General features: G+C 37.2%; 1 protein-coding gene across 1 annotated transcript in view; it reads left to right on the forward strand.

Annotated features, from left to right (window-relative positions):
- The first annotated feature begins 668 nt into the window (after positions 1–668).
- The window catches only part of RANBP9 (RAN binding protein 9), a 39589-nt gene continuing 12691 nt past the window's right edge, over positions 669–27566 (forward strand). The window contains exons 1-4 of the mRNA XM_063298936.1: positions 669–1324; positions 6870–6981; positions 20298–20350; positions 22752–22919. Of these exons, the coding sequence (XP_063155006.1) occupies positions 895–1324; positions 6870–6981; positions 20298–20350; positions 22752–22919 (763 nt within the window). The 5' untranslated portion in view covers positions 669–894. The remainder of the gene's footprint in view (positions 1325–6869; positions 6982–20297; positions 20351–22751; positions 22920–27566) is intronic.

The raw sequence follows: 27566 nt of genomic DNA on the forward strand, positions 1-27566 counted from the left end.
GAAATCCCTTACTCGTCTGGGGGGTGTGCGTGTGCACGCGCGCGCGTAAAAATAAATAAATAAAAACGGGGCCAGTAATAGGAATTATATACTTGCTTCGTTTTACAAAATCTAAGATATACTGAGATAAGACAGACTCTACCCTGAATATATTTTCTTCCTGGTTACGTCGCAGCCTCCCACTCCCTGTCCTGTGGACAACTCTTAAATGGCAAGGAGCGGAAATAGTCCTGTTGTGCGACACCGCGGGGCGAGGTAGCCGGTCTGCCCTGCAGGTCGCCGCCTGGGCCATCTGCAGCTCCAGCCCCGCCAGCCCACTTCCTCGTTCCTTTCGCCCGCCCCCTCTCGCGAGTGAGGCAACCAGCACGACCCTCGCTGTCGTCCCCTCACGCACTCCATGTCACTGGCAGGCAAGCGCCTCCCCTCGGCTCCTGGCGTTGCCACGCCGCTCAGCTGATTGAAGAGGACGTTCTGCGGCGGCAGCGGCGGCGGTTGCCGCTGCTGAGTTAGGAGTAACACCCGCGGCGGCAGCGGCAGCGGCAGCAGCAGCAAGGAGGTTCGCGGCCAGAGCTCTCGACTCCCTCTCCCCTTCGCGTCACGCGCGCGCGCAGGCCCCCGAACTCAAGGCCGGGCAACTCGCCCGCCTCCCCGCACGCGCCTGCACACACGCGCGCGCGCGCGCGCGCGCACCCCCGCTCGTCATCACCTTCGTCGTTTCCAATCCCTTTCTCGTAGTCGCGCGAGCTTCCTCAGCCGAGCCGACTCCTCCGCCTCCCCCACCCCCCAGTGTGTGGCTCCCCAGCTCTCCGCATCTCGGACTGTCACTCCGGTGAGAGCTGCTCGCATAAACCCCCGTTCTAAGCCTTCGCTTCCTTCGAGAGGGACGAGGCCGGCATGTCCGGGCAGCAGCCACAGCAACTGCCGGCGACGGCTCCTCTACCACCGAGCAACCCGACTCCCTCGCCGGCCTCGGCCGCGCTTCTCCTTCACCCTCCGCCGCCGCCACCACCGCCGGCCACTTCGGCCCCTCCGCCTCCCCCTCCTCCGCCCGCTGTGGCGGCGACGGCGGCGGCAACAACAACAGTCTCCGCTGTCTCCTCAGCTGGGCCCATGTCTGCCGGGAGCGGCAGTAGCGCCCCGGCCCCTTTCCCTCACTGCGGCGATCCAGCCCTCAACGAGCAAGAGAAGGAACTCAAGCGGCGCCTTAAGAGGCTCTACCCGGCCGTGGACGAGCAGGAAACCCCACTCCCTCGGTCTTGGAGCCCGAAAGACAAATTCAGCTACATCGGCCTCTCACAGAACAATCTGCGCGTCCACTACAAAGGTGAGAGGAAAAAAGGGGCGACAGACAAGGCCGAGGCCAGCCCGCTTCTTTCCCCGGCCTTCCTTCGGCAGAGACGCCCAGGCAGCCAAGCAGGTTGTGACAGGATGGTCAACAGCTCCCGCAAGAGTCCGAAGGGTTGTCTATCTTTTCCACTATCTAGAGAGTGAAACCCCAACCCGAATATTTCCTGGTCGACCCTTGTTCCCAAAACACCACCCCAGTTCTGCCAGCAAAGCCCTCCCAGGACTACAGTAGAATTGACTGCCCTCCCAACCCACTTGCACCCACTTGCACCCACTGGTGTGAATGGACTATACCCCACTTCTTAAAGCATCATTTTTTGCTTCCACCTTAAGCAGACAATACTGACGCCACCACTCTCAACTGTCCACTTTCCAATAGATCGAATGGCATATTCTTTCTCTTTTCCTACAATCAACCCCGTTCTTGATGCCTTTTGTTTTTCTGGTCTCTTTTTTTTTTCTTTCTGCCCCCATCTACCTCCACTTTCCATAACTTCATTCCTTTGAACAGGATTATGAGCAATCTGGCCTGTTCTTTTAGAAACTAGGCCTGGGATTACCTGTTTTTAAACCAGATGCTCCATCTCTAAACCCCTGTCCTGACCAACATTTTTTTTCCTCATTGGGGAGGAAGCATCACTTTTAGAAGAAATCAATATGGGGGAGGAGAAGTGTTAAAAAATAGAACAACAGGAAACAAATCTCATTGGGTCCTCTGTGAAAAAGTTAGGAAGCCAAGTAGCTTCCCTCTCAGCTTCATTTTTTCACCCTCCAAATATAGGGACGCTTGGATGATCCTTTACTTTTGGGTTGGGGGTGATGAGAGGAGAATGGGTATATAAACTGTCATTTTCTAAAGCTGATCATTTCCCTTGTAGAATAACAACTTGGGGTCAGGGGAGGAGAAAGCAAGTCAGTCAGTGTGATGTGTCCAATTAAAAATAACCGGTTAGGGCAAGAAATGTGTTTGTTTAGCAAGAGAGTAAAGGTCAGCAGAAGTTAGAAGAATAAATGTAAAACTGTTAAGCATGTAAAAAATGAAGAAAAAATATTAGAAAACCATTGTTAGTTTTTGTGAATTCACCCTGCATGATGGTGGACATTAGCCTCAATATTGGCTAATGAAAATTTAATTCCTTCAGATTTGGTTTCTATTATGTGTTGAATTTATCTTCCTTCTTCTGATATTAATATCAGGAAGTAAAGAGGTAAAAACTGATGTACAAAAGAAGCTGTATTTTCTGTTGTGCTGAAATCATTTGGGACAGTTCATGTTTCCTTCTGCATTACACACACACACAAACACACACACACACATACATACATTCATCTAAAAATGGAATAGGAAAGCAAGATATAGTTAAATGAAGCAAGATGAAAGAGGAGGCAACTGGTTACTAATTGCACATTGTAGAAGACTTGTCTATTGTTCTAAAGTTACCTTTTGGATTTAAAAAACACAGGCTTTGTTAAAATTGTATACAGAAAGGACCTGACTAGTTGGTATTCACAGAATATAAAATTGTGTGTCTGTCTGTCTCTCTAAACAAACAAACAAACAAACAAACAGCACTTTGCCTAGAAAGTAGGCAAATGGAAACAAATCAGACTCTATTATGTAGTTTTCTGATTTGCTTCTTAGTACATAGCAAGTACCAAGTTCTCAGTATTTGGAAATGAGCATGCATCTTCCACAAAAGGTGGTACAGTGTACTGATAGTCTGACATTCCCTCTAAGAACTGGAAGAAGTTTCCTTGTTTTGATACTGAATTCCTACAGAGTGAAATAATATTTTTAAGTCCAAGCATAAAGATTTAGATAACTAGAAGTTTGGAGTTTTCCAAGCCAAGTTTTTCTTAGGATGACTATCTTTTGTGTGTTGTATGGTAGTGCTGTAGTCTATATAGGAAATATGTAACAATTTAATGGTTCAGAGATAAAGCTAAAGTACTAAATTATCGCTGAGCAATATGAGAATGATTTTCTTTCCTTAGCCTTGCATGCTTCTCCTTGTGGCTATGAGAAGGACTTTAGAAGCCATTGCTTCTATTTTTATTAACTGCAACTCTTCATGTCATCAAAAGCCAGATCAGCTTTGATTTATCTTAGTCATGGTTAGAAATAGGCTAACTTCAGCGTATTATAAAGCTATGCCCACTAACCATAATTATCAAACTGTAAAATTTGGGAGACATGCTAAACTGCACAGGCCCGCAACTAGGGTCTGTGTCACCCAGGACAAACATGGATTCCATGCCCATTTTGGTGCCCCCCCCCCCAGTGCAGCATCTGGGGCAATGCCCCGCTTGTCCCCCCCCCAGTTGCGGCCCTGAAACTGCAGATAAACTGAAATAGAAATGGATGCTTTTGAACTCCTTGCAGCCTTGCTGAAGGATGAGGTGGTAGCAAGGGGGAGCATAGAGACTAAACTTGTTCTTGTTAGGCTAACCATGGTTTATGTACTGCTATGTCTGAAATGCAGTAATTAACTTCCTATGGATTTTTGGTTGGCTTTGAGTTAATAAGCTTATTATGATTTACATTGTTAATCAGGAGATACATTATACTTTGAGAATAATTTGTAGCTATTCCATAATCCTCATGTATTTTATTTTGTATTGTACTTCTTTTTTGTGTGATAGTTTGTTAACAAGTAAATGTAGTTTGGCTTAATGTAAAAGTATAATAGTTGCTTCTTTTTTTTCTTTTACTGCAATGCACAAAAATAGTTCCACTTCAGAAAATTTGGATTGAGCTAACTTTACCTATTCAGAAAAAGAAATAAAACTACATAATTCATTATTCATAACAACTATGATTCATTAGCAATTATGGTAATTCAAACATATATTTAGTTAGCTGAAGATATGTAAAGAGAAGAATATTGAAGATTTGGCTGTATTGATACCGTTTGAAATTTATCTCAGAAAAAGTATACACGGAGAGAAACTATTTCAGTTCAAACAGTGTATAAGACCTAAAGAGACAATTGGAGAGTGCATCTTTTCTCAGTCTTAGGTAAAATTCTCAAATGTAAAGAACAATTCTTCATGCAGATAGTAGCTTTGCTGTATAAGCTACATAATCTAGTAGTGTCAAACAACATGTAATAAAAGACAGTAGAAAAAGTAGAAAATCTGTGCAGTGACTAAAAAACTAGAAAACGAAGGCACTTACTCAGGAAAGAAAGACATTGTGTATTTTACCTGAAGTTCTGAATAAGCTGAATAATACATTTAATAGTTTTGATACTAGCTATATAAATTTAGCATTTTTAAACTATAATGGATGTTCCATTAAACTTTAGATTCAAATGAAAGTTTGTAACTGATATATAGATGTGCCACAGCAAACTTTGTTATTGTGGAGAGGAAAAAATGGTATACTGTGGTTTTTTCCCTCAAACAGTTACTTGAATGAATTTCTTAGCAGTGATTCTTCAAGCATATTCTACAGCAATAGGATTATATTGGAACACACAAACTATTTTCTATAAGTGTCTGCACTAATTTTCAGATAGGTGAAATCCAAGTGCTGCTGATTAAAACCATCCCAGCTGAGCATTAACTTACATTGAACTAATAGTATAGCCTTGTTTCTTATTATCATTTTATAGTGTAATTACAAATTAAAAATATATGTTACTGCTTAACCCAAGCTGCATATGGATATGAATGGAATAGCATTGTTACTTTTTTTTCCTGCTCTTTCTCTTGCTCAAAAACTCTGAATTGAATGTTGCTCTTCAACCCTGTATTTTAATGGGCTGTTTGCTATCTTTTGTTTTCTTAGCAGCAATATGATTGTCTGCATAAGCATTTAACTCAGCATTAACTTTTACTTTGATTTAACTTTTTAAAACTGTTAATCTGCTCCAAGAAAAGGAGGAAGTACATTTGTAATTTATCCATAGGGCAAAGACTACCTGTGCCAACAGAAAATAATGTTGGTATAAAATTTGCAGTCCCTATTCTGGCAGTTGGTACTATACTTATTGTTTTAAAGCAGTACAAATTAAGAAAAGTGATTGGTGGATTCCACTAGATTCATTTCTCCTTCCACCAAATGTCACCTGCCAGCAGGAAACAGTTATCATTCACTTTCCCTGATGTGAAGGTAGTGGTTAGAATGGGATCGAGCAAGTTTAGGCAAGTGCTTGGATGGTTTAGCTATTTGTCAAGTTCTGCAACTAACAGATCTCAGGTGCAGTGGCATTGGACCCTCTCAACAGATTACTTCTGAATACAGATCTAGCACTCTTATGAAAGAAAGCTAAACCTGTGTCTAAAATTAGCCCTGACAAGTTGCACGCATGAAAGAGGAGCATAGGATGAAGCAGGAGGGAACAATCAATAACAAGAACTCCATCTTCACCTAGTGCTGCAAGGGAAGGTCAGTGCTGGCATGTGAGCATCCAGAAGTAGCTATGGAGCCAGAATGAATTGGGCAAAATGGTGTTGCATCCCCCACCATCAGCATCATAAAAGTACAGCCACCTGAACCTTTTGTTGGTAGAAGCAATGGAAAACCTGTAATGCATACAGTGGTACCAGAAGCAGCAATATACAGTTGGCGGAACTCAGCTCTTTTACCCAGCTTAAATCAACCTTCTAAGCAGTGTAAGACTAGCAATCTCTTTATAAGGAGACAAGCACTTCAAAAAGCACCAGTCAGGCAATACAAGAGGAGATACATGTAGAAATGTATGTACAGTCATTTCAAATGTAATCATCGGTTTCAAATCATATGCAGCTATCTAAATAATCTTATATCTGCAAAAATATTTAGCCATGATTAATCTTATTTACTGCTTTGAGAGATTATTTTTTCTTTTTTATTGAATACTAAGAGCAGATGTCTTTTTCTGGAGAATAAAACAAAAATAGTACTTAGTTACATAGTAGTAGTAAAATATTCTGAGTATGTTCTTTGCTTTAAAGAAACTAATACATAATGCAATGCTAAACTCATTGTAAATTGCTCCAGGTACAAGGGGATAGTTGTAAATCATTATTTTGATATGATTTGTTTTACAAATGGATCTTTCCTTGTTTTCTAGTGAAAATGATGATGAAGATGATGATGATTTATTAAATTTATATGGCAGCCAACTCCCAACTACTCTGGGCAATTCACAATTAAAAACATTAAAATCAAGAAAAAAAAATACAACAGGCAAGAATAAAAGATGGGAAAGATGGCAGGAATTAGACAGGAACAAAAGAGAACAAAAAACCTATACAATCCAAAGGGGGCTTCACTCACTCTCGCCAAAGGCCTGGGCAAAGGCTCTTCAAAACACCAGCATAGTGGGGGCATCTCAGAGGAACCTCATTCCAGAGGGCAGGCACTGCTGAACTGAAGGCATGCTTCTGGGGTCCCAATAGATGGTATTATTTGATGGAAGATACCATTAGGAAAATCAAATTTTTAGCCTCTCACATATACTTGATTTTGTAGCTGTTTTATTAATGAACACACGGTCTTCAATTTCTGAAATATATTTTAATGTATTTTTCAGGCCATGGGAAAACTCCAAAAGATGCTGCTTCTGTTCGCGCCACTCACCCCATACCTGCTGCTTGTGGAATATATTACTTTGAAGTAAAAATTGTCAGTAAAGGAAGAGATGGGTAAGATTTTCATGTGTATTGTTGCAAATGTAGCTTGATTTATACAGGCTGACATTTCAATGAAAAATTAGTGAAGTGCATGCAACTACTGTTTCTATTTTTCTCCATATAAAGATTTAATTCTGTTTATTCAATTGAAGAGTTATAGACCAACATTTTTCAGTTTTTTCAATCATCACTTTCTAAATAGTCCAGAGGAATCAAATGCTCAGCCTGACAAGCCTACTTGCATTGCGAACAAGTGCATTTTGGTAATTTAGTACAGTATCACTGTCAGATTAATAGTATGTGTGTATGTGGCCACTTCATAGATTAGAATAGAATGCTCTATTCTTCATTTCTACTTTCTGACAACGTTCTAGTGAATTCAAAGTTTATGGCTCATTTTAAATGACCTAATGCAGTCTAGAATTTCAGAATGATGATTTCTCTGAGTTAATTTCTTGGTATATAGCAGGGTGCACAGCTTCCACCTCCTGAGGGGCCATACCAGGTTTTGCACAACATGCTGGTAATTATGCTCCAAAAGTGAATGAAGCTGGGGCCGTTTTTTGAGGGATAGGGGTTTTAAGGAGTTAAATTAGTTGCCCTAAATGTCTGTAATTTCTTCTTTCTAGACAATTCCTAAGGCTGCAATCTATAATTCTCTATTTATGTATGAATATACAGTCGAGGTTTGCACAATATACTAAAGTTAAATGTGGTTGGCTCATGTGTAGCTAAGTATGTTGTGTAAACCCATGCAGTTCGATCAGTTCAGTAAACCACGGTTAAATAAATAATAAATTAGCTGTTGTGGAAATAAAGCTATCAACTCTATGTTAATGTGATTGTAATTATGAATAAAGACTGTAATGTGCTATATAAGTAATTAATAATATGATAACAATTTTGTAAATCATGTTAGAATGTTGGATGAGCTAAGTGCGTCCTCAGCCTGTGGCTAGCAAGCTAGACTTCATTTAATACTTCCTAGTTTTGAGGAATGTGATAATGTGAGAGTTTATATTAGTGATATTGATAAAGTAAATGTCAGGATATAAAAGATTTTTAACATTCTTAATGAAATTCTTTTAAGTATAACTCAAACCATGAATCTAAAGAAAAATGAATAATTAGATACAAATTTCATAATCACTTTGGAAGTTTTTGCTATGGAAAAAATGTAAAAAAACATTTACTAATTCCTGCTTGTTTCTGAAATGATGCACATTTATAGTAGGATATTTTACAATGCACTGTTCAGTACATTTTTGGGGTTTATTCACTGCATTTCATAATGTCTTATACTTTTAAACAGTATATTATATAACTGGTTTTATATTTTTTTTGCAGACAATTATTTAGTTAGAGAGGATCTCCTCATTTTTCATGTTTCAAGATTTGCTTTCTCTCTGGGCCAGTATTTCTATTGAATAACATTCCATACTTGAATATGATAGTTTTATTATTTCCAGTGCCTTATGTCCAATATTTAATTTGTGTCTTTGATCCAGCTGTGACAGGTTCTTTTAGGAAAATGCAGAAATAAACAGCTTGCCTTATAGGATAGAGAGAGTCACAGACCCTGGTGGATAACAACATTGGGAAACAGTGGACTTCTAACTGGATAACTTTGGGTCAGTCACTCTTTCTTAGCTGAGCCTACCTCACAGGTTTGTTATTGTGGGGAAAAATAGGGAGAAGTACAATATATACTGACTTGAGCTCCTATACAAAAGCTGGGCTATAAAATAAAACCAATAAATAATAAGCAGCCTCCTTATGAGGTACTTGCCTTCTGTTGTGGAAATTAAGAAAACAAAGCATTAAGTTGTTGAAATATTTACAAGCCTTTTTTGTTCTAATTTTGTTAGCTCTCTTGAACATTCTTTAGAACAGTTTCTTTACAGCTAGTCCTTGCTTAACAACACTAACTGGGATCGGAAACTCCATTGTTAAGTGACATTTTCCTAAGTCGAAAAACCACATGACTGCTCCGCTTAGCAGTAGCAGTTCTGGCAGTCCTGGTTGCCATCGTTAAGCAAGGACCTCATGTGACTGCATGTCTGCCTTCCCAAGTAGACCAGACAGGAAACACAACCAGATGAGTTAATTTTACTTAATTGTAAAGCTACATTAACAGAATCTTGCATGTCTGAAAGTACAAATCTCCCACTGTCTCCTTTACAGCTTGAGAAGTTAGGGAGGGTCTTTTCTGAGCCTCTTTCTCTGTCCATTATATAGCTGCGGGCTATGCCCTCTCTTATCTGACCATCCCTAGGCAGCATCTTTCCCCCCCATTTCTCAAGGTCTTTCTCACATACCATTACACCGTGACTTGCAACTTCCTCATTGGCTTTGTTTGTCATAAGCCAGCAAGGAAGGTTGCAAATCATGATCACGTGACTGCAGGGATGCTGTGATGGCTGTAAATACGAAGACCTGTCATAACTACCACTCGTTCAACGCTGTCATAAGTTCAAATGGTTGCTGAATGAGTGGTTGTTAAATGAGGACCACCTGTACTAACACTGTAACTTTTAATTTTATATTTACATACATGTGCACACACAAACATTTTCCACTGTTACTATTTCTGTTAAGCGTTTCAGTTACTTGAGTTTTGCACATTCAGAATTTGATTAATTTAGAAGTAAAAATGTACTGGGAAGTCATTTTCTAAGCGCTAAACTATGTATACACTAGGTGGTATGTACTGATGCTCTTTTTTTAATTGCAGAATGAGAGTGGGTAGGATTAAAGTACACAGGAAGTGTTATCTTTGTCAGCCATCATCTCTCAAAAATCTCCCTTTTTTTCATGATATGGTTGCATGCATTAGAACAGCTATTGGTGAAGTTTGTGCCAAAAAGAATCCTTCAGAAAATATACTTTAATATATTTATTGTTCTGTTGAATCTATTGTTTGCCTGCCCAAATGAATGTTTTTCTTCTGTGTATTCAAACCAGGTTTTGTTAACTATTTTTCTATAGATTGTTCATACATATAGGTGAGATAATAAAATTTCTTGTGGAGAATTTTTTGACCTTGGTTACAAAATGGCTATCAAATCACTTAAAAAGTACGAACTTTACTACAATTTTCTAGATATTTGTAACCCAGAAGATTATACAAGTGTATCTGCTTTTTTTCTGGAACCCCTATGAATAATGTTAGCGATGGAAAGATCTGGAAGTACAGTTGATGATCTTTAATATTATGAATAAACTAATTTGGAATGCAATTAAAACTACACCACATAAATCCTTAACTTTTTGAAAGTAACATTTTGTAGTAGGATGTTATTCCTGTTGAAATAAAAAAGTCTCTATGTATTAGTAACTGTGTATTCTGTAAATTGAAATTATTCATAAGGCAAAGAGTAGGTAGAGTTCCCACCCAGCTTGCTACTCTTCTTCAGTGCTTGCTATCTGAGTTTTAAGAGGGGAAAGGGATGAAGAATGAGTAAAAACAATAAGTTAATTCAAACAATATGGGATAAATACGTCAGGTTAGTCCAGATTTAGCACTTCTGTATTCCATTGATTTCAGGAGTGGAATGAAGTATGTTATATTCCTTGACAGAAAGTATTGGACATATTGTCAATCCCACTCTACACATATTCACATGTAATGCTAAGAGTCTTGCCCAGGATGACATAGGAATTCATTGTCAATAGCAGTTTAAATTTTCCCTTTCTCCTTGGCCACTATATCAGTCATCTCTGTGATGGCTAACCAGATGTAATTTTGGTACTGTTCTGATTTTAATAAACAAAAACATAATCATACAGTGTTGTGATCTTAAACCATGGCTGGTTTTAACTTACCTGAGTCATGGTTTTGTATATTGTCCAAATATTTGCTCTAAGCTAGTTTCTGTCCACTCTTGGCAGGCAAAACAGAGGAATATCTTCTGGACCAAAATGGGTTTGGGAACACTATTAATTAGCCTTCCCCAGCTGCTTACTATATTAAAGGAACAGCCTGTGCATTATAAGAAGAAAACTGTGGAACTCTGAAGAAGCTTCTGTGGAGGGGATTTAACTCTGCTGCTCTTCTTGCTACCTAGCTATGTGTCTAGTGTGTGTGTATGTGCATCTTCAAGTCAGTGTTGACTCCCAGCAACTGCCTGGACAAGTCACTGCAGTTTTCTCGGCAAGATTTCCGAAGTGGCTTGCCACTGCCTTCTTCCTAGGACTGAGAAAAGATGACTGGCCCAAGGTCACCCAGCTGGCTTTGTGCCTAAGGCGAGACTAGAACTCACAGTCTTCCAGCTTCTAGCCAGGTACCTTAACCGCTACACCAAACTGGCTCTAAGTTATGTCTAGAGAAGAAAGTCAACCATTGGTCATTCCCCAATTTGAATTTGAATAATAGAGTCATATTTTGCAGAAGTTAACCACAAATGAGCCATGGTCCCAGAGTGTAACTAAAGCTCTTTGCTTTAACCTCGGTCTGTTATCCAGGTTTGGAGATCATACTAAAGCCAGCCACAGTGTGGTTTAGCAAAATGAGCAAATGCACTTTACAATTCTTGCCTTTTGCTGTATTAAACCATCACTAGTGCCAGTAGTTTGTATTTGTTCACCATCTTGCAGGTTTTCCTCATTTCTCTGTTCTTTGAAACCAGAAAGTAGAAGTGAAATAGATAGCTGCTGTTTAAAATAAAATTTATAATTTATTTTAATTGTCTAAACAATATAGAATCAAAACTTGGGCTGGAGAAGACATGAAGATGTTGAAGTCTATTTCTGTACAAATACCAGTACTCCTTTGAGATTGCAGAAATTATTGACCAGTAAGCTAGGCTATATCCTTAAGTTGTCTGAACATGTCTTTGTGTGTCCATTGAAACAGGAGCTTCTGAAAACAAAAGGATTGTGTATTCAAGGTGATGTTTAAAACTGCTTATTTTCATGTATAAAATGCGTACTACAGATGGGATAGTGAATACTGAGCAGAATTTCCAAGCATGATACATATACTGAGCCCTTTTGCAGTGACATTTAAGACCCAGCAGCCACATGTGTAGCCAATAGGTGCATTACATCAAGAAGTGCATAGCTTGTGGATATAATTATGCTCCCCTCCTTAATATGTGATAAGGTATATCTGAACAGCCATAATGTGCTTGGATCTTCTGCAAATTCTGGATACAAGAAATTGGATTCAGAAAGTCCATTTCTTACAGTTTTTTCTGATCAGGATAGTACAGTTTCAGCTTAGTATTTGCCATAATTTTAACCATGTAAGACTTAATGTAATGAAACAAAAATAAGTGCATATATTAGGTAGTGGAAATATTTAACCATGTGCTTTTTGTTGCTTGCCTCATGCAGTTCTAGAGAACATTTTAGAACCTAAACCTGGCTATGTTTACTCAAACATAAGTCCTATTAACTTTCTCTGAAGTGTGTGTAATATTACAGCAAAAGAGTTGCAATCTTGTAACCAATTTTTAATAGAGCTCTATAGGATTCTTCTGTAAATCTGTCATTTTTTAATAATGAAAATAATTTTTTTCAACGAACATTGTATGATAATGCAAAGTTCAGGCTTTTTGTAAAGAAGGAGTTTTAATCTGTTTAGGTTTATTGTAATTATTCTGGAATAGATATTCAGGAAGGAAATCAGATACTTTTAACTCCACAACTCAACTATGTTCTATTCATTTTATTTTATTTATATTTTATTTTACTTTATTTGCAATGGAAATTTGACTTCTGTGTTATTAGGAAATTGAAGCAGAAGAAAAACTGAGTGAAAATATTCTTATATTTACACCTCATTTCTTCAAAGAATTTCAGGAGGTTCCCTCTACTACTACCATCCCTTTATTATTAAAGCCATTTCATTGTTCAGTCTGTAATACAAAAATGCATATAGGATCTAGACGCTTTGCCATTTTCATTTGGGGGGACATAAAAATCAGTGTTTTTTTAAATAAATAGTTTTTAAATAACTATTAAAAATAAAGATATACAAATATCTTAATGTATGTTATGGATTCAGTTATAATACCTTATGTTTTATAAAATTGTTATTAAAGCTTGCATCAAGTTTTAAAATCATTTTGAGTTATTGTAAGCACAATTTGGACTATGAAAAACTGTTCAATGGCAGTGTATTCAGTTAAAACAACTTTTGATGCATTAGCAATATCTACAACTTCTGAGTTAGTATTGCAATGAGTTTGGAATGATCCAAAATATGCTATAATTTTATAGACAATTGAAGAGTCATGTGAAGATGGATATTATTAATGATAACTTTGAAACAAAAAGTTGCAGTAATAGTATGAACAAATATGACTAAGAGTCTTAAAGAATGTTAAGTCTGTTCTAATCTTGAGATTAATTCAACAAAATATTGTTGTCATATTTATTGAACATCTCAGAGAATGTTTTTAAAAGGTTGGCTGTGAACTTCATTATGTTGGAAGTGGAAAATTATGTAAAGGCAGTTACATGTATGGCTTCCCCCACTGTTGTCCTGTTTTTGTTTGATATCCATAACTTTGTTAATAAGGTTTTGGGAAAAATAATGTGATTTGATTGTAAATTACATACCTAAACTTTGGATTCTGTCATTATATGAAAAAATATGGATCTGTTAAGCATGAAGCATAAACAAAAAAACCCCTCCTTTTTACACTGGAAAGACAGTGCCATGTTGGATTTACAATCTTGGAGTGATCATGTGTTCACTTTCTGCTTATGAACTGGTTTTCTGTTGACATAAATGGAAGACTTAACCAGCATTGCTACATGTGGTGAAGGTGTTAATGCTGTGTTTAAAAACCACTATTTTCTATATGTACAGTAACATGTTTGTTTGTTTTTCTTCTTCCTACCTTTTTAATTTGCTTTTGTTTTCTGTTTTTGTATTTATGTATATTAAAGAAACTAAATAAATAACATGCTATTAGAATCATTACTGGCAATGGTGCCTTCTCAGTTGGGAAATCAAAATCAGAAAGACGGCAGATAAAATGTCACAATGTAAGCCTCACCCTTTTTGAATGTGCATGCAGCATTGACACACATGCTAAAGTATATTTGTGTGAGCTTTCATTGCAACTCTCTGCTGTTTCACTGATTTTGTCTCACTCATGAACACAACCGATTACTGGTTTGCAACTATACTGCATAGAGTATGGGTGGTCCTAATGACCACTTGCTTGATGACCATTCAAACTTATGGCACTAAATGAATGATACTTACGACTGGTCCTCCAAGTTCCAGCTGTCACAGCATCCCCGCGATCATGTGACCACCATTTGCGACCTTCACTGCCGGGTTCTGACAAGCAAAGTTAATGGAGAAGCTGGCAGGAGGTTGCAAATGGTGACCACATGATGTTGCTCTTAACGAAAGTCCAGGATTCATTTAATGATGGTGACCAGAAGTGCCAAGAGTGCCATTGCTAAGCAGCACAGTCACGTGAAGTTGCACTTTATGACCACATTGCTTAGCAACAGAAATTCCAGTCCCAATTGCCGTCATTAACCAAGATTACCTGTAGTTTTGTAATGGATGTTATGATGGATTATTTCCCAGTTTAAATAGAATTATGTTGGACTGCAATCAGTTTAAAATATGAATTGGTGCTTCAGTGCAGAACTTTTGTGATCATCTGGAAAGTTTGCACCTTTTCTAATATCCTTATGTTTAGAATACATTGCAATTGGTCATATGAGCTGTATGAAAAGAGAAGCATGTGTTTTTAAATGATAGAAGTAAATGGAATTGATCAAGTACAACGTGTATTTTTATCTGCCTATGGCTACTGTATGTCATTTATTGATAAGTTATTTGAATGTCTCAGAATGACAATATGATAGTACCAGTGAATTTAAAAAATTACTCCATGTTGTCTAATAAAGATTAGTTTTATTGAAAGAAAGAGCTAGGGTTTGGGGAGACATGCAGTAAAAATTGTAGCCATTGCAATGTTGTAACAGTCCTTTCTTTGGACCGCTGTGACAGCTAAGTAAAGATGATGGGAAAGGAATTAAATTGTGCTACATCTGAGATTCCATCATTAAAATGTTCCTGTTGAAAAAATCAATAAGGGCCCCTGTAAAATAGTATTACTTACTCAGTCAGAATAATTGTCAGAACCCACAATCAAAGAGTTGTTAGATCTGTTGATTGTGTTCTCTGTCATTTGAACAAATCTCAAGTTCTGGATGGGGGGGGGAGTTGTTGAGAGTGAGAAGAAATCCAAAGTTTTACCAGCCAGCCAGGAGTGGAATGCTGGACTGTTAAGGGAAAAGTGGGGGGAGAGTGGAGGAGGTTTTGACGTGCCTATGTGTCTTTTATCAGGTAGCTGTGTGAGAACTTTTTCCAGTCATGGCTTTTTGTTTAACATCTGTACACATCATCAATAAAACTGAAATCTGCATTTCATCTGGATGCATGAGTCAGAATTTTATTGAGTCAACTGTGTCAGAACTTTACTGGATATTCTGAATTAATTGTATTCTGGAGTTACCCGTGGATTGTTCATTGTTTTGTTTTATCAATAAGCTCAAGTTATATGTGTATATAGAGGCCCATTCTAAGTGGCTTAGGGTAGAAAATAGTGTATATGGAGAATACACTATTTGAAACCCAGTTGCAGGAGAAGTGATGAAAATTAGATACTGGTTTATCAGTCAATAGATACTGGTTTTCTGCAGATGCAAAAAACAAATGCAATTTTAGGCTATATCAACAGAATAGTCAATAGTTTCTGAATCATAGGAATTAATAGTTTATCTTGCATTGGTGAAACCCATCTTGAGCACCACTGTCCTGTAAAAGAGGTTCAAACATTTACATGAAGTCAGTGAATAAACTCTGTCCACACATGGTCAGGTGTCATCAGTATGTTGATGACACTCAGTCTTATATCTTAATTCCAGGCCAAATAGGTGAGGAAGTATTGTCAAGGTGTCTGAGGCTGTTAGGGGCTGGATGGGGAGGAACAGGTTTAAACTTAATCCTAGCGAGATGAAGTGCTTTGTATTATTTTTTTATTCTGTTTTAATTGCTAACCACCCAGAGACATGTATATGAGATGGGCAGCCATATAAATTGTTTAGATAGATAGATGATAGAGATAGATAGATAGATAGATAGATAGATAGATAGATAGATAGATAGATAGATAGATAGATAGATAGAATCACAGAATCCTAGCAGTAGAGAACTGGATGACTGCTAAGTGCCGCTTTAGGGAGCCCATTATCTCTTTCCTGTAATGGATTCTGTGCTTTGCCTATAATATCCATAATGAATAGAACTACTGGAAGTTAGTGTTTTTTTCATTGTTCTTGTTAAAGATGCATCACTTGACTGAACAATTCAGCTTGTACTTACCTGTATTATATGGGTATAGCTAATTTTGGAGTGAAGATTTTAATTTAAGCTTTTTTAGTTCAAAGCAATACTTAGATGATTAACCGTATTTAAAACCACAGGATTTAATGAATGCTGGTTACTAGTTTTATGCATAAAACCACTCTTAATATCAGCTGCTGTTCTGATCCATGTTACATTTTTTAAATGCTCCTCTGTCTTCACTTCTTGTCTAAATATCTATATTCTACTGTCATGGCACCATTTAATCCCTGGCAAAAGAAACGTTAGGATTCTGATAGTTTACATTTTATTTTTATATAGATTCTTACAGATTAGACATCATTTTTAGCTATATGTTTTCTGAAATTCTTCAGAAACAAAGAAATAAATTAGTCAAGAATAAGCATGGAGCCCAGAATAGGAGATGTTGCTCTGCCGCTATCTTTCCCTTCCCAGCAATGAAATAGGTATTTCATTTGATTTGATTTCATGTTTTTATGTAATATGTTTTTGGCTCTTTATAATACTTCAGAAATAGATATGCATAACTAGCAGCTGGGACTTAGTTTGTGCTCAGGCCTAGTGTCCACTGTAAGTGCTAGTCTTCAACCATAGAATAGTATGAAATATATGAAAGGCCTGTGCTGCTAGCAACCAGGAATGGAGATGAGAGTAGTCAACGCTGTCCTTGTATACACAGTATATAGCTTCTTAGCATTCGCTCAAGCTATAATATATATTGAAGTATATTCATCTGAATATATTTAGTTGAAATTAAGTTCCCAAAATTGCTTTTAATTAAAAATACGGAAGAAGTAAACTAGACACAGATACTGTAAGGGAACAATTCCAAATGCAAGTATGAAGAAAAAGCAAAAACCAATATAAATATAAATACAAAACTGCAGAAATTACATTAATTGATGGATTTCACTTGAAACACTGGGTATAAATAAAAGCCCCTGAACCATGCAGACTACATTTCATTCACATAACACTTAATGGATTAGGACGGAAGAGACCCAGGATCAAGTCAGTCTCAGTCATGGAAGTTTACTGAGTGATTTGTGGCAGTCACTCTTTCACATCCCAGCTTACCTCACAGGGTTGTTGTTGGGAAAAATTAGACTAGGGAGTGCTATGTACGTCATCTTGAACTACTAGAGGAAAGGCAAGATATAAACAATAATAATAATTTCTTAAACTTGTATGTTACCTGATTCTCAGTGACTGGGCAGCTCACAGCAATCTAATAAAGAAATTACAATAAAATCAATAAAAGATAAAAGATAAAGATAAAAGTTAGCAAGTGTGATGAAGTGAAGGGAAGGCACACTTCCAGTGTCCTGAGAGATGACATTGTGTAACTGAAGGAGCCTGGAGTGCACCAACCCTGCAGGATCAGCTGGGCAGATGTTATGGGAGATAGGTGGTCCCTCAAGTAACTGGGCCCTGTGCCATGTAGGGCATTATAGGCAACAATCAGCACCTTGAATTACATCAGGAAGCAAGCCAGTAACCAGTGCAGCTTGTGAAGCAGAGGTGTTAAATGGGCATATTGATAATCTAATTATAATATTATGTTATGCTATGTTATATTTATAAGGAAACAAAAGTTTTAAACACCATTGTAGAATACATATTCTCCTCATTTTATCTCTGCAATGACAATCCTGTAAGCTAAGAATGAAGAATTGATGCCAAGTCACTCAACTCAGCGGTTAAATAGGAATTTGAACCTAGGTCCAGTCCAGATATCTAGCCTACTGCAATAATCTGGCTGCATTGCAGTTGATCTGGCCAATTAAATTTAGGTTGTGGGAAAAGAAAGCAGTTACTAGAAAATATGTCCCAGTTTAATTGCTTGATAAACTCATATTTTCTGTGATTATTGCTATTAGAGAAGCTCAGTAATATTTAGTTAGTTTTTTTTTCCATTTAAAATACTGAAAGATTTGTCACCAGGAAAATATTGAGTGTGTTTGACAGATGTGAAACACAACAGGGTACAGGGTGGGGTGGTTGTTCTCTGGGAGAGTAAAGAAGGTCCTGCTTATTATTGGTGTCAGTAAGTAAACACCATAGTCATTCCAACCATTCTAATAGTTGCTGTAATAACGAGATAACATAATCATTTGTAGCAAAAGACCTTTATAAGACCTAAATGCAGAGTTGAACATCCTTGTTAATGTAAATAAACAGAGAATAAGGCTTTGGATCTGTTCATTCTGTTTTGGAACACATTCCACTGAATGAAAATAATACATAAGCTTAGCCCAGGAATAATCAACCTCCAGATGTTTTAAAATATATTTCCAAAAAATCCTAGGTTGGTGTTCATGTTGGCTGGGGTTAATAGGAGTTGATGTTCAAAACATTTGGGAAGGATTGGATAACCTGGCCCTGTATTATGGTGGAACATACAGTATATCTAGCGCCTTCTACAAACAAAAAAGATACTAACTTAGCAAAATAGAGTTTCTCCATGAGGTAGATAGGGAATGTCTATACAGTTTTGTTTGCAGTCATAAATACTAATTTTAGAATTGAATCCATTTCGAGCATGAAGTAGGGCATGGTGGATAATCCTTGAGAGGATTCTAGCACTTACAGTTTCTTAAATTCTAGTCAAGCCTGCAGCATTAAATATAAATTGCATAATTTCTTTTATCAGTTACAATTTTTAATTTGATAATTTCTTATTCTCTCACATAAAAATATATTGAATTGTGTGATTGATTATGAGTGAGCTTCAAGTGGTTATAAGTGTAAGTTTTGTGATGCTAAGTATCAACAATCTCCAGTTTATTCTTGATCAGTTTACTTTGAAATAGTTCATATGTGTCTACACGTACACATACACACACCTATATAAATCTTTAAAGATTCAATTTAAATTTTGAATTTGAATTTCCCTATCAGGGTCCTGTTGTCTAGGTGTTGGCATGATATCTGCTTTCCTCTGCTATTACGCAGAGGGAAAGAAAAGCTATTGTTCATGTTAAATGCCTCTGCATACAAAGATGTTTTTCTTTTTTCTTCACTAATGTTTTTAGAGGTTGGGCACCTCCATTTAACAGAAACAACAAAACAGAGAGGTGGATGTTCCTTTGAAAAGTACACATTTTGCAGAATTGCATTAAAAGCCAAACAAACCTTTGGGGAAAAATCCACCTTTAACATGCTAATTCAAAATACACATTAAAGATGTTTAAATTATTCTTCTTTTCCAAAATCTTACTTGCTAGCTAGATATTAAACACAGAAGATTGCTTTACTTTGCATTATAATTCAATTTCTTATTTTGGTCATTTTCATGAGTTGTGGATTGCTTTTCCTTATTCTAGAAAAAGATTCTAGAAATCAGCATTACTTTTCCACAACCTATAGGTATCATATCCTAGAAGACATCTGACTTGTATTCCAACAAAATATTTCTTTCTTCCCTTTATTCTTACCCTAAGCTCATGTATTTTTTCCCTGGAACCATTTAGGGCATTTTTACTTGTCAATGTCTAGGTTACATCCACTATTGCATACATGTTATCTCTCAGGCAGATTCTTAGAATGACAAAATCCAAGGTTGGAGATACTTCCCTTGTGTGTTCCTTGTTGAAGTAGTTCTTAAATCTTGGTAAATGTTTTTTAATTTGTAGAGCAAAATATAATCCAAATGGTAAATGTACAGCAGGGTTTTTTTTTCTGATTGGAGGTCCACCAGAAGAAATGCTTAGTAGCTCCTCATTATCTGAATATTGGAAAACTGTTTTAATGAGTCTTTAATACTCTCAGGAAAACAAAAGAACAATAAAAATAGAACAAATAAAAACATTTTGAGTAAAATGCCGAGAGTTTTGGTATACCTTTGAAAATTTGGAGTAAAATATAGAAACCAAATTGCAAAGTTTTTTGTTTCATTACTGTTTTGAAATAAGTATTTATGAGGCAGAGAAAGATGACCTGTTTAATTTCAATTTTGCAGTTATATGGGAATTGGGCTCTCAGCTCAAGGAGTGAACATGAACAGACTACCAGGTACGACGAAGAATAATTACTTTTTCAAAAAAATACTTCATTGTTATTATACACTAATCAATCCATCTTCTCTTTCTTCTAGATGAGAGCTGTTCTTAATAAGAAAGTTTGTAATGTAATCTAGGATCTAGAAAGGAGGTAGTGCAATGGCATTTGCTGGTTGTTATTCAAGCTAGTGGAAATGTAAACATTGGAGACACAGCTAAACTAATTTGGACTTTTAGTGAGAATTAATTTATTAGTTAAGCGGATAATATATCGCAAGATTTTTAAATTCTCAAACCGTAGTCTAAAAATTAAGACTAGTTTGTCACTGCTAATCAGTCTCAAGTCCAGTCCAAACACAGTTATGTTTGTAACAGTAGTATAAATCTGTTAATAAATAGATAAAATTATCTTAAAATGCATTTTAAAATTTTTAATTTTATATACCATTACAACAGTAAATACTGAAAAGCCAGAATACAGTTAAAAGGCTTTTATAGTGCTACTGGAAGGAAAGCATTATTCTGGGATCATTGGAAGCCATCCTGGATTTAAATAATCTATTCTAGGATTGGTTATGATTTCCTCCCCAGTTGCAGCACTGTGTGTGCTAACTGTTCTTAAACAATAGAGAGGAAATGTGTTTTTGTTTCTGCTGCTGAAAATATTCCTGGTTTGAAAGACTTAACTACAACCATATACACATATTTGGGAATATGTCCCCTTGAACCAGGGGACTTGTTCCTGAATAAATTCTTATATTTATAAACTTATTTATATGCATTTATTTATATACCTAAATATTGTACTGGGAAAGAAAAGAGGAAGGGAAGGATTAATTTCATTACTTTGAACCAGGTTTTAAGTATAACCTCCATTCATTCACATATAGAATTCAGCAGATTACTGATGCAACTACAAAATGCTAGGAGTCCATATATAACTTTCTATACATCATCCCTTCTTCCTGCTTGTCTAACCTCACAGGTAACACACAGTTTCATGTTGTAATGCCAAAACCAGGTTCATTTTCAAAGTCATTTTATTGAAGATTTCTAAACTCTGTTAATTTGTTTGTATAAGGCTTATACAACTAAATAATACAGGAATATATGAGAAAATTTAAACCAAACAGTTTAGTGTCAGTCAAGTTGTAGCAGTAGAACAGACCAATAACAGTCCTGATAGAACTGACATTTGAGAGGATGGCTTGGGAAGAGGAGAACACTGTTGCCTAGCTACAAAGAGAACATCTCAGTACCTCTTCTGTTGCTTTCAAATCTTGCATTGAACAAGGATTTCACAGTCAATTCATACATGCTGAACCTTATAACCTATGGCTTGTACTGAATCAGGGAAAAAAGTACTTGATGAGTGGGTAGCTACTATAGCTAAGAGACCTTTTCACAAGTCCATCTTGTGCACCAATTAAGGCCTTTTCTGGATTGAGAGAACCTGCTCATAGTTATTCATGCTTTAGTCACCTCTTACTTGGACTGTTGCAATGTGCTCTTCATGATCACCCCAAAGCTTCAGCTGGTTCAACTGCAGCAATTTATATAGTGATGGGGCCTCTTAAGTTTTCCCATCTAACACCTCTAATGCAAGAACTTCATTGATTACCAGTTTTCTTCTGGGTGCAACTCAAGTGCTGGTTGTTACCTTAAAGCCCTAGGTGGCTTAGGACTTGGATATTTATGGGATCACTTTCTTCTAGTGGCTTCAACCCACCTACTAAGTTTAGAAAAGGAGAATGCTCTCTGGGTCCTTAGGGAATGTCGTATCCAGGCATCATGGGGATGAGCCTTTTTAGTTGCAGTCCCCCATCTCTGGAACAGCATTCCTCCTCTGATCAGTGTGGCTTCTCTACTTTCCCATTTGGAAAGCCATTAAGCCCTGGCTATTCCAGAGAACTTTGGAAATAGCTTTGTGGTGATGGGGGCTCTCCTGCTAGGGTTGGAGACTATAGGCTGTTCCTTGGAGTGCTGTTATTTTGTCTGGCTATTAATTTTACTATTGTTTTATTGCAATGTTTATTATATTCTGTAAATTAATTACAGCCTTGTTTAGATTAAAGCAGCATTTAAATTATAGCAAAGAAATAAACTTTCTCCCTATCTAATAGCTCATAATGCTGCAAACACATGTGGCTGCCTTATATATCCATGTTACTTACTGTTTCCTGAGCTCAGAAGCATAATCTGTCCCCATTCTCTATAAAACATTGTTTTAAAAATCTTATATTTTAAAGCTGAAACAGTCCATACCATTCGCTTGCATCTAGCCTTAAATAAGCTAGTAGGATTTGATATAGTATTTGAATCTATTCAAAGAAAGATTAAATTTGGATTCAGCTCTCAGTCTATTCCTGGGCATTTCATGATGTAGTAAACACTTATTTTTGTTTTGTTTCTAGGTTGGGATAAACATTCATATGGTTACCATGGAGATGATGGGCACTCATTTTGTTCCTCAGGAACTGGACAGCCCTATGGTCCAACATTTACAACTGGTGATGTCATTGGTTGCTGTGTAAACCTTATCAACAATACCTGCTTCTACACAAAGAATGGGCATAGCTTGGGTATGAAAAAAATGGTTATATTTTGTGAAAATATCAAATACTGTATGACAGCAAATTTGACCAATCTTTCCAAATTTTAAATTTATGTAATTTTGATCAGAGCTTAACTCTGACCAAAAACTAAAAACAAAAAAAATATTTAAGGGTTAAAGTATATTTGATTAAAACAGGTCTTAGTTTCTTGAACTAGGTCCTTGTCAGTACCTCTCTGAGGGCTAGAATGTTTTTGGGAAATGTAATTTCCACAGTTGCCTATTTTAAAAGAAGAAAACATTTTTCTGTTCTGTGGAAATGACATTTCGCAAACACTAAATGAATTCTGAATGTGTTTCTGATATTTATCAATGAAAGTTCAGAAATCTTTACGGTACTTTGATAATAGCTTTGCAGTGTAAATAGTTTACTTATTTTAAAGTAAATATAGCATTTTAATATGATTGCTAGATGGGAAAGTAAGACACTTAGGTTACCTGAAGAATTAATGTTTCAGTCAGTTAATTATTTTTCAGTACAGCCTAATTAAACAAACAAGGATGCAAAATTATACATTCCGCTTTTTTTTCCATGTTGTATAAATTAACACATACCAGATAGCTTTCCAGTTTTGGTCTTCCTGGGTTCATGTGTAATTTCTGTAACTGCTTTTAGTAAATACTGTAAATACTGTATAATGAATTGCATTACGGGTTTAATTTTCATCTTGAACAAAAGTGGAAAATCAATGGGCCCAATTTTATGAGGCAGTTTCTTAATGTAAAATACTGTATTTGATTTGAGAATACCAGATAAAATGCATAGTGTTTTAGCTAGAACAATTAGACCTGCCTATAAATTGTTGATATCTTAGATAATATGTTGTCATTATAACCCAGGGTTGTGAATTCCATAGAGAAAAGATGAGTTGGATTTTTATTAATTATATATACTGTGTGTGTGTGTGTGTGTGTGTGTGTATTCTGTTCAATCATGTCCAATTCTTGGAGACTGCCTGGACAAGTCCCTGCAGTTTTCTTGGCAAGGTTTTTCAGAAGTGGTTTGCCATTGGCTCCTTTCTAGGGCTGAGAGTGTGCAACTGGCCCAAGGTCACCCAGCTGGCTTTGTGCCTAAGATGGGACTAGAACTCATAGTCTCCCAGTTTCCAGCCTGATGCCTTCACTACAACACCAAACTGGCTCTCTACTGTCTAGAAATAATTACAGTAAAGCAATACAAAACACAGAAACAGTGACCAAATAAAACAGAAGTAATGAAACGGTCATGTAAACCTTTGACATTGTGAGTTAAAAAAGAAACAAAAGAAAAGCCCCCACTCCATAATTAGGACATTTTATCCTTAGCTATGGAAATCGTTGCAGATAAAAACTTGGCAACTCTATTATCGATGGTAGGATTTTGACCTCACAGTAGGAAACAAATTGCCTCTCCCTCATAACACATTTGATTTTTGGTGGGAAAAGGTAAAAATATACTTGTACATGTATTATTGTAGGAGGGACAACAAAAAAATAAACCAGTTAGGGTCTCAGTTTCCTTCTGAGCACAAGAGTAGCATCTGTTGCTGAACGGGATTCTGTTGTACCACCCTTCTAATACTGTTGAAGGTAAAGTGTTGAAATGAGCCAAAGTGAAGGAATTATAATATGCTAGACAAATAAGAATAAATAATTTGGAGGTATAAAGTTTGTCAGACTTGGAAACCTACCACTGGTGATGGGCTGTAGCACACAACTCTGGCTGCTGAGTGATGTCAGAAAGACTTTGAGGATTTCAGTCTTAATTCTCTAGACCTAGGATCAACAAGGAGAAGAGAAAGAAGCTGCAGGGGACACAGGTTGGCTAAGATTTTGCTTCCATGTTGATGAAAAGTTATCAAATAGTAGTATTAGGGCCAGTGAACCATTAGAAAACAAACATTTAAGCCATAAGAAAGTCGCTAAGGCACAGGCTGTGGGGATCATTCCAGTTTTACTATAGATTAAGTCATTTGAAATGACTCAATAGGACTTGGAAGAGTACATGTAAAATCCTAGGTTGAACAATATCTAAGAGCTTTAGATCATTGTAGGTGTGTATCTGAGTAGTGTACAATATTTGAGATATAGTTTTAGCTTTAAAAAAAGTTTGATGGCAACAGGTGCAGTATGCATCAATCCCTTTAGAATGGAAAATCTTGGAATTGCCTTGACGCTATTGTTAGCTTTGGCTGTTATGGATCTGATTTGTTCCCTCCAAATTTCTGGAGCTTGAAAAATTATGCCAAGGTATTTAAAGCCTGGAATTTGTTCAGTTTATTATTCCAATTTGCCATTGATATTTATGGCCCCTAGCCCTTCCTGAGATCATAATTTTGGTTTTGATTTGGTGATTGTAAGCCCTTCCTCTTTACAGTATTCTGCTAAAGTCTGCAAACTTCTGCTAAGGCTGTCCTGGGTAAATAAAAGATTTGTCCCATCTTCAGCATACAGGAATACTGCCAAATGCCCATTAAATTATTTAGGAAGCTGGAATTCCTTTTTGTTAAAGGAGCTATCACTGCGTTCACATAAATATTGAACAACTGGGGAGTTCTAATGCAATTCTCTTTCATGCCTTGGCAGATTGCAATGTCTGTATTAAGATAGCCAGGCCTATCTCACTGACTTGGGTGACTGTCTTTTCATACCACATCCTAATTGGAGAGAGTAGCTGCCAGTCGAACCATGTGATGGGCATTTTCTACTAGTCTGTCTTTTGGAATATAGTTGAAGATTTATTTTAAATCAATAAAGACCATGTAGGGTGATTTTGCCCACATGTATATTTTTCTATTAGAAATTGCTTACTATCCAGTTTACTATCAGGATGTACTTTAGAAATAACTGCCAAAGTGGAAAACAGGACTGCATCATTGGGGCCAATTCTAACATAAAGTCACCTGCCATTATTATGGCCACATTTGGATAATTGCAAGTGGGTTTAGGCAGATAGTTTTCTAGTTTGTCCCAGAGGGCATTTGTTGAGCATTTCAGCCTGTATGGAAGAAGATAAGCATTAAAAGTTAAAACTCTTGATCAGACAGATTAATTATGGATACTAAAGCCAAGTTCTTGAAAGATTCAAGCTGGATGCTTGCAGTTGCAAGGTCGTTTGAGATGAGCAGGCAAAGGCCCCCTTGAGCATGACATCCAGGAGAACTTCGCCTTTACTTACACTGCTATAACAATTGTAGCTCTCAGTTTGGATGCTTTGGAGACCTCTGAAATACATGTCAGCATTTGATATAAGACTGATAGTTGCTGTATAATTGCCCTTCCTTTTTTCTTAGCTTAGTTAATAAAGTATTTGCAAACAGTGCTCAAGTCCTTTTCTGCTTGTCACTCACATATACAGTGGTGCTTAAAAATTTGTGAACCCTTTTGAATTTTCAATATTTCTGCATAAATATGACCTAAAATGTGATCTGTTTTCCACACGTCCTAAAACTAGATAAAGAGAACTCAGTTAAACAAATGAGTCAAAAACACTACACCTGTTCATTGGGGTGGGGGTGGGGGTGGGGGCAGAATGATCCAAGGCTACATATTTGTGTGTGTTGCAAAAATATGTGAACCTTTGCTTTCAGTAACTAGTGTACCCCCCTTGGTCAGCAATGACTGCAATTATGCATTTCCTATAACTGTTGATCAGTCCTGCACATCGGCTTGGAGGAATTTTAGCCCATTCCTCCTCACAGAACAGCTTCAACTCAGGGATGTTGGTGGGCTTCCTCACACAAACTGCCTGCTTCAGGCCCGTCCATATTTCTATCAGATTAAGGTCAGCACTTGGACTTGGCCATTCCAAAACATTAACATTCTTCTGCTTTAACCATTCTTTGGTCAGGCAACTTGTGTGTTCTGGTTTGTTGTCTTGCTGCATGACCTACAGTTCACAGTTACCTGACATTTTCCTGTAGAATTTGCTGGTACAATGCAGAATTCATAGTTCCATCAATGGTGCAAGCTGTCCTGATCCAGAGGCAGCAAAGCAGGCCCAAACCATGATACTTTCACCACCATGTTTCATAGATGGGATAAGGTTCTTATGCTGGAATGCAGTGTTAGCCTTTAGCCAAACATAACACTTTTCACTCTAGCCCAAAAGTTCTGTTTTGGTCTCATCTGTCCACAGAACATTCTTCCAGTAGCCTTCTGGCTTATCCATGTGGTCTTTCGCAAATAGTAGACAGGCAGCAATGCTCTTTTTGGAGTGTAGTGGCTTTCTCCTTGCAACCCTGCCATGCACACCATTTTTGTTCAATATTCTCCTGTTGGTGATCTCATGAACACTGACATTCACCAATGAAAAAGAGACCTTTAGTTCCTTAGATGTTACTCTGGGGTTCTTTGAAACCTCCCAAGAATTGCCTCCATTTGTACACAATCTGACTGACAGTGGACTGGTGGAGTCTAAATTCTTTGTAAACAGTTTTGTAACCTTTTCCAGCCTGGTGAGCATCAACAACTGTTTTTCAGAAGTCCTCAGAAATGTCCTTTATTTGAGCCATGACACACTTCCACACCTCTCTGTTGTGAAGATCAGACTTTGATAGTGAATACCCAGAATTCTGTTCTTTAAATAAGGCAGGACCTCCCATACTCACACCTGATTATCATCCCATTGATTGAA

This window comes from Candoia aspera, chromosome 3 (assembly GCF_035149785.1).
Source record: "Candoia aspera isolate rCanAsp1 chromosome 3, rCanAsp1.hap2, whole genome shotgun sequence".
NCBI classification, from domain to species: domain Eukaryota; kingdom Metazoa; phylum Chordata; class Lepidosauria; order Squamata; family Boidae; genus Candoia; species Candoia aspera.